The sequence below is a fragment of the Gorilla gorilla genome, chromosome 10 (genome assembly GCF_029281585.2).
Source record: "Gorilla gorilla gorilla isolate KB3781 chromosome 10, NHGRI_mGorGor1-v2.1_pri, whole genome shotgun sequence".
In the NCBI taxonomy this organism is placed as follows: Eukaryota; Metazoa; Chordata; class Mammalia; order Primates; family Hominidae; genus Gorilla; species Gorilla gorilla.
In genome coordinates, this window is record NC_073234.2 from 135,489,694 (window position 1) to 135,501,691 (window position 11,998).

Below are 11,998 nucleotides of genomic sequence, written 5' to 3' on the forward strand. Positions count from 1 at the left end.
CTAATTTTTTGTATTTTTGTTAGAGACGGGGTTTTGCCATGTTGCTAGGGCTGGTCTTAAACCCCTGGGCTCAAGCGATCCTCCTACCTCAGTCTCCCAAAGTCCTGGGATTACAGGCATGAGCCACTGTGCCCAGCCAACTAGGTCTTTTTAAAAATGTTTTGTGTTTTTTTGTTTGTTTGTTTAAGACAGGGTCTCTCTTTGTCACCCAGGCTGGAGTGCAGTGACACAATCATAGCTCACTGCAGCTTCCACCTCCTGGGCTCAAGTGATCTTCCCTCCTCAGCCTCCCAAGTAGCTGTGCCACCATGCCGGGCAGATTTTTGTATTTTTTGTAGATACGGGTTTTCACCATGTTACCCAGGCTGGTCTTGAACTCCTGGGCTCAAGTGATCCACCCACCTTAGCCTCCCAAAGTGCTGAGATTATAGGCGTGAGCTACTGCGCCCAGCCGTGTTTATTTTATTTTACTTTATTTTTTTTGAGAGAAATTCTCACTCTGTCACCCATGCCCACAGCTCACTGCAACCTCCGCCTCTTGGGTTCAAGCTATTCTCATGCCTCAGCCTCCCGAATAGCTGGGATTACAGGCACACACCACCACGCCTGGCTAAGTTTTGTATTTTTAGTAGAGATGGGGTTTCACCATGTTGGCCAGGCTACTCTCAAACTCCTGGCCTCAAGTGATCTGCCCACCTCGGCCTCCCAAAGTGTTAGGATTACAGGTATGAGCCACCATGCCCAGCCTGGCCACATTTTCTTCATAAACACATTGTCTTACATTCAGAAACTTTGGAAACAAACATATTTACATATCCCCTATTCCCCTGTGAATTACTTTTTATGTATTTTTTTTTTGAGACAGGGTCTTACTCTGCCACCCAGGCTGTAGTATAGTGGCCCAGTCACAGCTAACTGCATCTTTGACCTCCTGGGCTGGAGCAATCCCTCTCACCTCTCAGCCTCCCGAGTAGCTGGGACTACAGGTGCATGCCACCACACCTGGCTAGTTTTTGTTTTTGTTTTTTGTAGAGACGAGGTTTTGTCCTGTTGCTCAGACTGGTCTTGAGCTCCTGAGCTCCAGGGATCTGCCCAAAGTGCTGAGATTATAAGCAAGAGCCACCGTGCCCAGCCCCACCCTGTTCAAGGAGTGTGAGGAGATAGTTACCAAAAATGTGTCTACTTTGGGGTCATTTACAAAATATTAATAGTAGTATTTATTTATTTATTTATTGAGATGGAGTCTTGCTCTGTCGCCTAGGCTGGAGAGCAGTGGCACGACCTCGTCTCACTGCAACCTCCACCTCCCAGGTTCGAGCGATTCTCCTGCCTCAGCCAAGTAGCTGGAATTACAGGCATGCGCCCCCATGCTTGGCTAATTTTTCTGTTAGTAGAGACGGGGTTTCACCGTGTTGGTCAAGCTGGTCTCAAACTCCTGACCTCAAGTGATCCACCTGCCTCAGCCTCCCAAAGTGCTGGGATTACAGGTGTGAGCCACTGTGCCCAGCCAATAGTAATATTTATACATCACTTTATAGTTTACAAAGCACTTTTATTGTTTTTTTTTTTTCTTTTCTTTGAGACGGAGTCTCACTCAGTCGCCCAGGTGGAGTGCAGTGGCATGATCTTGGCTCACTGCAAACTCCGCCTCCCAGGTTCAAGCGATTCTCATGCCTCAGCCTCCCGAGTAGCTGGGACTACAGGCATGTGCCACCATGCCCTGCTAATTTTTTGTATTTTTAGTAGAGACAGGGTTTCACCGTGTTAGTCAGGATGATCTCGATCTCCTGACCTTGTGAACCACCCGCCCTGGCCTCCCAAAGTGCTGGGATTACAGGCATGAGCCACCACACCCGGCCAACACTTTTATTCTTTAATCCTCCCAGCCACAGTAAGAAGTAAAAATTTTTAATCCCAATTTTACAGATGAGGAAACTAAGAAATACTTTGCCAGGGCCACAGCCAGCAGTGACTCATGAGCCTCCACCTCAAGTCTTCTGATTCCCGTCTTCCTGACACCCTTTTCCCTTTGCTACACTGCTACTTGTTGGGAAGCTAAAATGAGCTACTTGGAAACAATGTGTAAATAAGATACTGTATGCTTTTGTAAAAAAAATAATATGACACACATTTTAACTTCTGACTTTAAAATTCCTCATACTCAGGCCAGTTGCGGTGGCTCACACCTGTAATCCCAGCACTATGAGAGGCCGAGGCAGGCAGATTACCTAAGGTCAGGAGTTTGAGGCCAGCCTGGCCAACATGGTGAAACCCCGTCTCTACTAAAAATACAACAATTAGCCAAGCATGGTGGCAGGAGCCTGTAATCCCAGCTACTCAGGAGGCTGAGGCAGGAGAATCACTTGAACCCGGGAGGCAGAAGTTGTAGTGAGCTGAGATCGCGCCATTGCACTCCAGCCTGGGCAACAGAACGGGGACTCTGTCTCAAAAAAAAAAAAAAAAAAAAATTACTCATACTCTAACCTCACTTCCACACACACTTTCCCCCTCCCTTCTGTTCTCTTTCATCATTTTCATTATCTCTATTTCCGTTTTACCTTTGGGTCCCCTTTTCTTTCTGGTCAGAACCTCAAGTCATGGTGTCTGTCAGTTTCTAGTTCATTTTAGAAATTATTCTTGGTGAATCCCACATAACGATGTATCTTTGCTGCTTGGATTTCCACTATATTTAGTTAATGGATACTTAAGTAACAGTGTGATAAGGCTGGGGTGCGGCGGCTCAGGCCTGCAATCCCAGCACTTTGGGAGGCTGAGGCAGGTGGATCACTTGAGGTCAGGTGTTCGAGACCAACCTGGCCAACATGGTGAAACCCCATCTCTACCCAAAAAAAAAAAAAAAGAAGTAGCCAGGTTGGAGGATCACAAATTCAGGAGGCGGAGGTTGCAGTAAGCCAAGATTGCACCACTGCCCTCCAGCTTGGGTGACAGAGTGAGGCCCTGTCTCAAAAAAAAGTAACAGTGTGATAGAGGAGGCAGCATACCTTTATGAATAACAGTGAAATTGTGTGATGGAATAAAATGGTAAAATGAAGATGCTTATCGTGGAAGTCCATTAGAAATCAAAAGCAGAAGGAGGCCAGGCAAGGGCGCCTGTAATCCTAGCACTTTGGGAGGCCAAGATGGGAGGATTGCTTGAGCCTAGGGGTTCAAGACCAGCCTGGGCAACATAGTGAGACCCTGTCTCTACTAAAAATACAAATAAAAAATTAGCTGAGTGTGGTGGTACATTCTTGGAGTCGCAGAGGTGGGAGGATCACTTGAGCCCAGAAGGTTGAGGCTGCAGTGAGCTGTGATCATGCCACTGCACTCCAGCCTGGATGACAGAGCAAGATCCTGCCTCAAAAAAAAAAAAAAAAAAAAAAAGGCAGAATGAAGATAGAAGTACACATGGGTTGGTTACCTTCTCTCAGACAAGAGGCTGAACATTAAGATCATATTCTGTCATCAGCATGGAAGGTGGGATGGAAGGTGGGGGATACAAACAGAGAAAGTGTCAGGGTGCAGGAGAGAAGAAGCAAGTTGTCCAGTCTTTCTCCCTTTAAAAAAAAAAAAAGTAAAACCTAGCTCTGCCACCTGGGTGAGCAAATCTACATGAAACCTTGTAATGCGTGCTCTTGCCTGCTTTCAAAGGAGGCCCAGTTACTATCCAGGAGTCTGATTAGACTTGCAAATTCTCCCCTCTGGAAGGATGCCCCCAGTAGGGAGAACTCTGGAGCAAGGGTCCTGTCCTTCCTGGACTCCTATAGAACAGGGCTGGCTGGGCAGTTAGGTTACTCTGGGAGGATAGTTCTTTTCCCATACCTTAGAAATGAATTTTTGTTATACAAGAATTGAGACGACAAGCCTAAGGAATCATTTAAAGAGGAAACCACACCCCCCATTTGTATAGTAACTTAGTTTTACCAGATACTTCTTCCATATACGTTATCTCTGATTCTCCATCCTGGCCGCACATTACAATCATCTGGGGAGCGCTCAGACACCAGGAACCTCACCAGAACAATACAGTTGAAATCACGGGGTGGGGTCAGTTGGGTGGGGCTCACTTCTTTCCCCCTTGATTTTAATGTGTAGTCAGGGGTGAGAATCCCTAAGAAATATAACTTCCTTCTCGTCACTGGGCTGCAGAAACCTTAAGGTGCACCTTCTCCTATACAGTAAATGAGTTTCAGGAAAATTAAGTAGCAATTTTTTTATCTCCTTGCAGGTGAAAGGCCTTCACTAAAACCAAAAATAAATCTTGGGCTAGCAATCTGCCTTACAAAAACAAGTCAGTTACTAGTGGTTTCATTTGTAAAAAGGAATTATTCGAGCCCTTGGAATATTCCTATTTTTAAAACGTGATTAATGTGTTGATCCTGGTCTGGGGTTTCCCATGAATGACGAGCACTTATTCCTTGGTGAGCAAATGTCCCAAGGGTGCAGCGCGTGGCCAGGATTGGAGGTCGTCCAGGCAGCCCCTGCCTCAGGGCGTTTTTGGGAAGGAAGGGAACCCCACCATGCCCGGCGCTGCGCCGCCGCTGTAGCCCTGGGCCCATCTGTCCCTCGCCGGCAACGTTAGTCAGCACATTCCTGGGGCTCCCGCTGCTCTCGGCGCCACCTGCCGGGGGACGCCGGAAGCTCAGGAGGCTGTGGCTGTCGTGGGGCACCACGGGTTCTGACGCTACTGGAGGGGTGTCCATGGCAACCGATGCCGCGTGAGGATTTCCGCTGTTTGCTGCCAGCCAATAGCAGTGGGTGTGACGGAGGCAGCCTTCGGCATCTGAGTCCTCAGCATCCATTGGACGGGCTCGGGTCCCGTCGCTGCCGCAGTGGGCGGGGCTGACGCGGTGGCTGAGCTGTCTGGAGCGGTTTCTCTAGGGAAGGCAGGCGGGCCGGCGGGCGGGGCGCAATTGCGGTGTCGGCGCAGGTGACTAATTGCTCGGTAGACCTGAAGCCAAAGAAGAAGTGCTGGTCGCAGCAGTGGCCTGAGCACTTTGCAAGTGGGATCCACCTGTTCCTTTTTCTGGCCGCACTTCGGTTAGTGCGGTCGGTGTTGTGAAGCTCGAGCTAGGCGGCCTCTGCAGGCGGATCCTCTAGCTGCCCTTGAGCCCTGCACATGAGTCGCTGGCCCTGTACAAGGAGCACGCTTTTGTTAGCTTTGCTGTTTTGAGTGCTTAAGGGAGCGATTAATGAAGGCAAGGGCTAAATAATACACGTTTCTGCAGTTGGGCAACCAGGGCTGCCTCTGCAGAGGTCCTTCCACCTTTATTCCCGTTCCCCTGCCCTCGAAAAAAATTAATTTTTTTTGCATTGAACAGCCGTGATTTAGGAATGTTGGGAAAGGTGAACAAAGTAATACGTGAAACACAAATGTGAAAATAAAAAATGCAAAATAATGTCGGAGGAGTTACCCATCAGTAATCATCACCCAGAGATAACCAACTAGACATTTTTGTGCATATCGTTGAACACACAGGCAGTTTTTTGTTTTGTTTTGTTTTGAGACAGAGTTTCGCTCTTGTTGCCCAGGCTGGAGTGCAGTGGCGTGATCTTGGCTCACTGTAACCTCCGCCTCCTGGATTCAAGTGATCTCCTACCTCAGCCTCCTGAGTAGCTGGGATTACAGGCATGCGCCCCCACGCCCGGCAAATTTTTGTATTTTTAGTAGAGGAGGGGTTTCTCCATGTTGGTCAGGCTGGTCTCGAACTCCCGACCTCAGGTGATCCGCCCACCTTGGCCTCCCAAAGTGCTGGGGATTAGAGGCGTGAGCCACCGCACCCTGCGGACACAGGCAGTTTTTGTTTTACAAAACTAGTATTATACTAGACCTTGTTTTCTGGTGCTTTTTCCACTCAGCAATATGTTATGAACTGTCAATAAATATTCTACCTCATGGTTTTTTGTGGGGTTTTGTTTTTATTTTTTTGAGACGGAGTCTTGCTCTATTGCCCAGGCTGGAGTGCAGTGCCACAATCTGGGCTCACTGCAAGCTCCGCCTCCCAGGTTCAAGCGATTCTCCTGCCTCAGCCTCCCGAGTAGCTGGGATTACAGGCATGTGCCACAACACCCAGCTAATTTTTGTATTTTTAGCAGAGATGGGGTTTCGCCATGTTGGCCAGGCTGGTCTCGAACTCCTGACCTCAGGTGATCCTTCCACCTTGGCCTCCCAAAGTGCTGGGATTACAGGCACGAGCCACCGAGCCTGGCCACACTTTATGGGTTTTTTTTTTTTTGAGACGGAGTCTTGTTCTGTCACCCAGGCTGGAGTGCAGTGGCGCGATCTGGGCTCACTGCAAGCTCCACCTCCCGGGTTCACGCCATTCTCCTGCCTCAGCCTCGCCAGTAGCTGGGACTACAGGCCCCTGCCGCCATGCCTGGCTAATTTTTGGTATTTTTAGTAGAGACGGGGTTTCACTGTGTTAGCCAGGATGGTCTCGATCTCCTGACCTCGTGATCCGCCCACCTCGGCCTCCCAAAGTGCTGGAATTACAGGGGTGAGCCACCGCGCCCGGCCTACTTTATGGTTTTTACTGGTGACTGTATTCCATCCTATCATTCATGACCACTTGGCTACTCTGACTAGCTAAGCTGTAGTGATCACCACTGTGTGGCTACCTTCGCACACCTCTGTATCTTCAGGACAGTTCCCCTAAGGGGGATTGCTAACTACAAGGAATCCCTTCTATACCAGCAGGACAAGGTTCCTGCCTTCCAGTGGGGAATGGGCCATTTTGGGAAAGGATGAGTAGCTCCTTTATGCTGTATGAGGCTTTTGATCCCCTCTGGGTTCCAGTCCTTTAGTATTGTCCTTTTTCAACTTGTGTGGGTGTGTGTGTGTGGTGTGTGTGTGTGACGGAGTTCTGCTCTTTTTGCCCACGATGGAGTGCAATGGCGCAATCTCGGCTCACTGCAACCTCCTTCTCCCGGGTTCAAGCAATTCTCCTGCCTCAGCCCGAGTAACTGGGATTACAGGCATGTGCCACCACGCCTGGCTAATTTTGTATTTTTCGTAGAGACGGGGTTTCTCCATGTTGGTCAGGCTGGTCTCGAACCCTCGATCTCAGGTGATCCACCCGCCTCAGCCTCCCAAAGTGCTGGGATTACAGGCATGAGCCACCACGCGTGGCCTCAACTTCTGTTTCTTTATCCATGAGGTGGGGATGACAAATATTCCTTTCACCTACAGGTTGGTTATGAAAACTGGGAGAATATATGTGAAAACATGTTGCAAACTAACCCTCTGCAGGCAACATCATAGTTATTGTTGCAGCTGCTATTTGTTGTGAGTTCAGGGTCAGAGCCTGTTTCCTCATCCTGGGACTCCAGGTGCCCCAAGTAAAGACCAAGATGCCTCTGGCACAAGGTGTCCATGTTCACCCTGGCTTGTCTGTTCTCAGGAAGAACGCTGTGGAGCTGGAACTTGCCAAGTGCAGGATGGATATGATGTCTCTGAACAGCCAGTTGCTGGATGCCATTCAGCAGAAACTGAACCTCTCGCAGCAACTGGAAGCTTGGCAGGTAAACCGGAGCCTGAGATCCAGGGTGAGAGGAGACTCCAGGAGGAATCTCTGAACCCAGGCAGAGTGTAAGGAGAGTTTGCCACTGGAGGGTCCCATGTGACTGGGTGAACAGCACATCCCAGTCTTCACCTGGCAAGATCCAGAGCTCATGTCCCCTAGTCCTTGGGGAAGAATGCTTAAGGATGCTTTTGAGCGACAGTGCCCAGGCTGCTGCTGCCTGGAGATGTAGTGATCTCCAGACTTGGAATGGGGCCCCCTTTCAGCTGGTTGTCTGGGCTTTAAGCTGGAAAGAAACAACTGGTTAACATGGAGGCCCAGGAAGCTCAGTATAATTGCATGAAAATTCACAGCAGGATGCGGCTCAGCAACCCTCCTGCAGCCAGCAGCTGCTGCCCTTCCCCTTCTCAAGGGCCAGGCTCCATTTTCCAAAGAGCACTGTGCTGGCGCAGGCCCTGGGGAAGAGTCAGTGGGTCCCTCTCTAGACCCACTGTTTTCAGGGTCCAGCATGGCTCCCCACTGGACCGGGCTGTGGCTGGCTGGGTTTTGTTCGTGAGGTTGAGGTAGCACAGTTTTAGGATATGGGTATAAACATTAATATTTCTCCCCAAGAATTCTCATCCAGACAGATGAAAAGCCGTCTGTGGCTTTACAAGGTAAGCCCCCCGTGGAGGGCAGGTTGTTGGTGACCATTCCTCCCAGGGCCCCATGGGGCTGGCAGCCAGAACACTGGCCCCACCGCAGGGTGCCCGTCCCTGGCTCCTCGGCTCCTGCATGGCAGCCAGCTGGCCGCACCCTGGCTGACCGCTGCTCTCTCTCTTCTCTCCTGGCTACAGTTTGCTTCCTCAGGGCTTTTTACTATCTGGCTCCTTTGGTTTCTGATCTAGTGGCCTTTCTCAGTTCCCGTATCAACAGCTTTAGTTGTACACCCCTCCTGCCTTTGAGGTGAGCCTGAGCCCTACATCCCATCCACCGTCTCGCCCTGCCATTGCTGTGCTGCCCCGCCGCCTCCCCTCATGGCCCACTGTGTTCTGTGTGCTGGAGCCTGGCATCATCTCTGTGCAGTGTGACATGCCCTCAAGTCCCAGCTCCCTCCTCCATCACAGTCGTGTCCAGTGAGCTCTTCAGCAGTGTGTGGCCCAGTGCTAACGGCTGGTGCCATCTTCTCATAGATGGCTGTTCCATCCACTGAGGGACCAACAGGCCTGGAATGATGAGCAGCGTGTGTCTGGGAAACTCTAAAGGGCGACCTGGACAGACCTGATTGCTTAAAGTTAAAAAATGCAGTTTTCAGTGTGCCAAACAAAACATTGGCAGCTTTGAAAGGTTGGTTTTTGAAAGACCCTTTAGCATTCCTACATTGGATTTAGCGTAGATTTTACTGAGCACGTCGTAAGTGCAGGGCACTGTGCCAAGGATCATACACTGGAACCTTGTAAGGAGGGACCGTGTGTTAGCAAATACCTGGCGCAGTGCCAGCTCTGAGGGGCAAGTGGAAAAGGGGATGGAAGAGAAGGGAAGAAGACAAGGGCAAGGAGAAGACCAGGAATGAGCTGAGTCTGAAAGACAGGGTTGAGAGGATAGGGAGGCTGGAGAGCAGGCCCTGAGCCAGAGCGCGTGAGGGGTCCACACTCACTGCTACCCCACGATGACTCAGGAAGGCCCCTTTGTTTCATGCTGAAACCTGCAGAGATATTAGAATGACACCCATGGGTGGGAGGGAGGAGGAGTGGACAAGCTGCTCAGATGGAGGGGCCCAGCCAGCCCAACTTCATGCCCTCATCTCGTCAGCAGCTGCTTGGAACCAAAGAGGTCATCTGCCCTGGCCACAGGAAGCCTGCCCTGAACACAGGCCTCACCTGTCCTGTGCTCGGACACCACAGGCTGACTCACTCAGGGGTTTAGCCAGAAAAGCTTGGGGTCTTACCAGGATGCCGCAGAGCCTGCCAGGTTCAAGTCATGAAGGAATCGAGCAGACGCATGTTACATTTACTGATGATGCTAATTACACAGGCTGCTCATATTTCTAAAGCAGTTGTTTTCCAACTTTGTTAGTGGCAGAACTTTTGTCAAATGGAGTCTTACCCAGAGTCAGAATCTAGCCACCAAAATGGGAAGGGAGTGGAGCTGTGCTGTCCACAGGCTTCTCTATGGGAAAAAGGCTACTGTTCTGTAAAACATGGTGGGGCGGGCTGTGGGGAGGAAGGCATTTTCTGGACCACATGAACGAATTCGAGTTGGGGGATGGTCCTACCCCAGTGAGGAAGCTGAAAGAAATGGGCCTGATTTGGTGCAGGACAGCCCCTAAAGACCGTGAGGCCCCTGAAGACCGTGAGGCCCCTGAAGACCGTGAGGCCCCTGAAGACCGTGAGGCCCCTGGCCTCTGCCACAGATGGGAGCCTCAGCAGCAGGGTCTAGGGCAGCACCCAGGGCATCCTTGCCATGTGAGGCTGCCGTTGGTGCCTGGGCATCAGTAGCTCAGGCTGGAATAATTGTAAAGGAAAAAAGGGCAGGAGGAGCCCCTGAGGCCAGGCCATTGGGCTGGGGAGCTGTTAAGCTGAGGTGGCCCTAGGGCCTGCCGGGGCTGGGGGTTGGCAAGCCAAACCGGAGGCACCAGCCAGGCCCACAGGACACAGGAGGCAGAGCCATGAGGCCTGGTCAGAGCAGGTGGAGTGCTAGTGTGGAGACTGCAGGGACAGACCACCCGAGCCATCAGCTGAGGACCGTGGCGGCCCAGCAGGAGTAACACTGTTGAGGAGAACCCAGCCCAAGCCTGAGGAGGCTGCAGGTGCCATACGGCTCCTGCGTGCGCCTGGTGTCTTGCCCACGCTCACCGCTTTCTTGGTCAGGGCAGTCCCGGCTGCAGCCTCTCACTCATCACATCCTCATCTCTCATCTGTCTGATGTTCCCACCTCCCTGTCCACCCCCAGGGCTAGGTGAGAGCAGCTACTCAGTCCTGGCTACTGTCCCCTCCCCTCTGCAGGATGACATGCACAGGGTCATTGACCGGCAGCTGATGGACACGCACCTGAAAGAACGGAGCCAGCCGGCTGCTGCCCTCTGCAGGGGCCACAGCGCTGGGCGGGGGGATGAGCCCAGCACCGCTGAAGGCAAACGACTCTTCTCATTCTTCAGGAAAATTTAAGTTGGGAGGAGTCAGGCCACCAAAGATGGGTGGACTGGAGGCAGCTGGAAAGGCGGTGCAGGCAAGGCCTCCCCTGCAGCTTGCACCTCAGCAGCTGCCCTGCCCCTCATGCTAGGGCCCCATGGGTCCGGGAGGGCCTGCTCCCTTTCGTCGGTGGGGATGGAGACCTAGAGGTGGGGGCCTGCCTTGGCCACTGAAGGCTTCCCTCGGCCCACCGCCTGGCCAAGCCCACGCCTGGGCTTCTCCAGGACCCCGTGCTTGAGCAGGGTTAGGCCACCTCCCAGAGGGGCCCCTTGGTGTTGGGCTTTGCAGCCCACCCCCAGGCACTGCTGCCTCCTTGATTTTAGCAAATGGGGAACAGAAGGAATGGAGGCCCTTCTCTGCATGCCTCAGGAGGCCTGAGTCCCAGGGGCCTAGACCTGTGGGGGCAGCCGGCCAGGCCTAAGCCTCCATTCCTTCCCCAGCCCCTGGCCCAGGGTCAAAGGGGAGATGGCAGCCCCTCCCCCGCATGCATGCACCTCAGCTGGCAGGAGGCCAAGCCTCTGGCCGCAGGGTCTAAGAGCCGGGGCTTACCCGAGCTCAACTGAGGCCACCCGAGCCCCAGGGAGGAAGAAGGCCCTGTCCCCCTGTCGCCACTGCTCTCCCTCCCAGCCTTCAGTCTCTGCCCCTTAGCAGGGCCGGGCCAGGCAGAGTGTTATCACCAGTCATCTGCAGGCTTTAGCCATCCAGCCCTTTCCCCTGCTCAGGGCTGGGGTTGGACGGGGTCTCCTCCTCCCACAGCTCCCTCCTCCACCCCTCACATACATACATAATTTCTTGGTCTAGCCAAACAAGTCCAGGCCACTGAATGGCACCAGAGGGGTCTGTGGTCAGCCACCCCACCTTGAGGGCAGCACAGGCACCACGGGGTGGAGGGGAGGGGGAGGCTGCCGGAAGCCTCCAGATGCTGCCTGCCTGCCTGCAGAAGCCTGCAGCGGCTGCTGCTCCTGCCTCTGCAGCCGCCCCTCCTCCTCCACCCAGGCCCCAACTCAGAGGCTCCACGGCCCGGCCAGCCCTCAGCTGCTCGCAACTGATTCAGTCTCCCTCCCTCACGTGGGGAAAGCACAGCAGGGATGCGCGGCAAGAATGTACCTGTAGATGTGTACATACCACAGTGCTGTAATTTTATATGTAGCAATCATGTAAATACATGTATGGATTTTATAATATACATATATAAAAATCTATAAAGGCATATTTTTAGAAAAACAGCACACCACTGCTTCTTTTGAAAATAGTCTGAATAAGAATAAAATGAATTTCTACAGAGCTTCCTGCCGCAGTCTCTGGGTA

At 52.2% G+C, this 11,998-nt stretch overlaps 1 protein-coding gene across 4 annotated transcripts in view; it reads left to right on the forward strand.

Moving 5' to 3' along the window:
* Positions 1–11,975, forward strand: part of BICDL1 (BICD family like cargo adaptor 1) — a 108,252-nt gene extending 96,277 nt beyond the window's left edge. For 3 of the 4 annotated variants that reach the window (XM_019038139.4, XM_004053985.4, XM_019038140.4), the window contains 2 exons: positions 7,401–7,521; positions 10,505–11,975. In XM_019038139.4, the coding sequence (XP_018893684.3) occupies positions 7,401–7,521; positions 10,505–10,666 (283 nt within the window). In that variant the 3' untranslated portion in view covers positions 10,667–11,975. Of the gene's footprint in view, positions 1–7,400; positions 7,522–8,356; positions 8,466–10,504 lie in introns of all 4 variants that reach the window. The other variant, XR_004071933.3, reaches the window with a different exon arrangement.
* Positions 11,976–11,998: the final 23 nt, after the last annotated feature.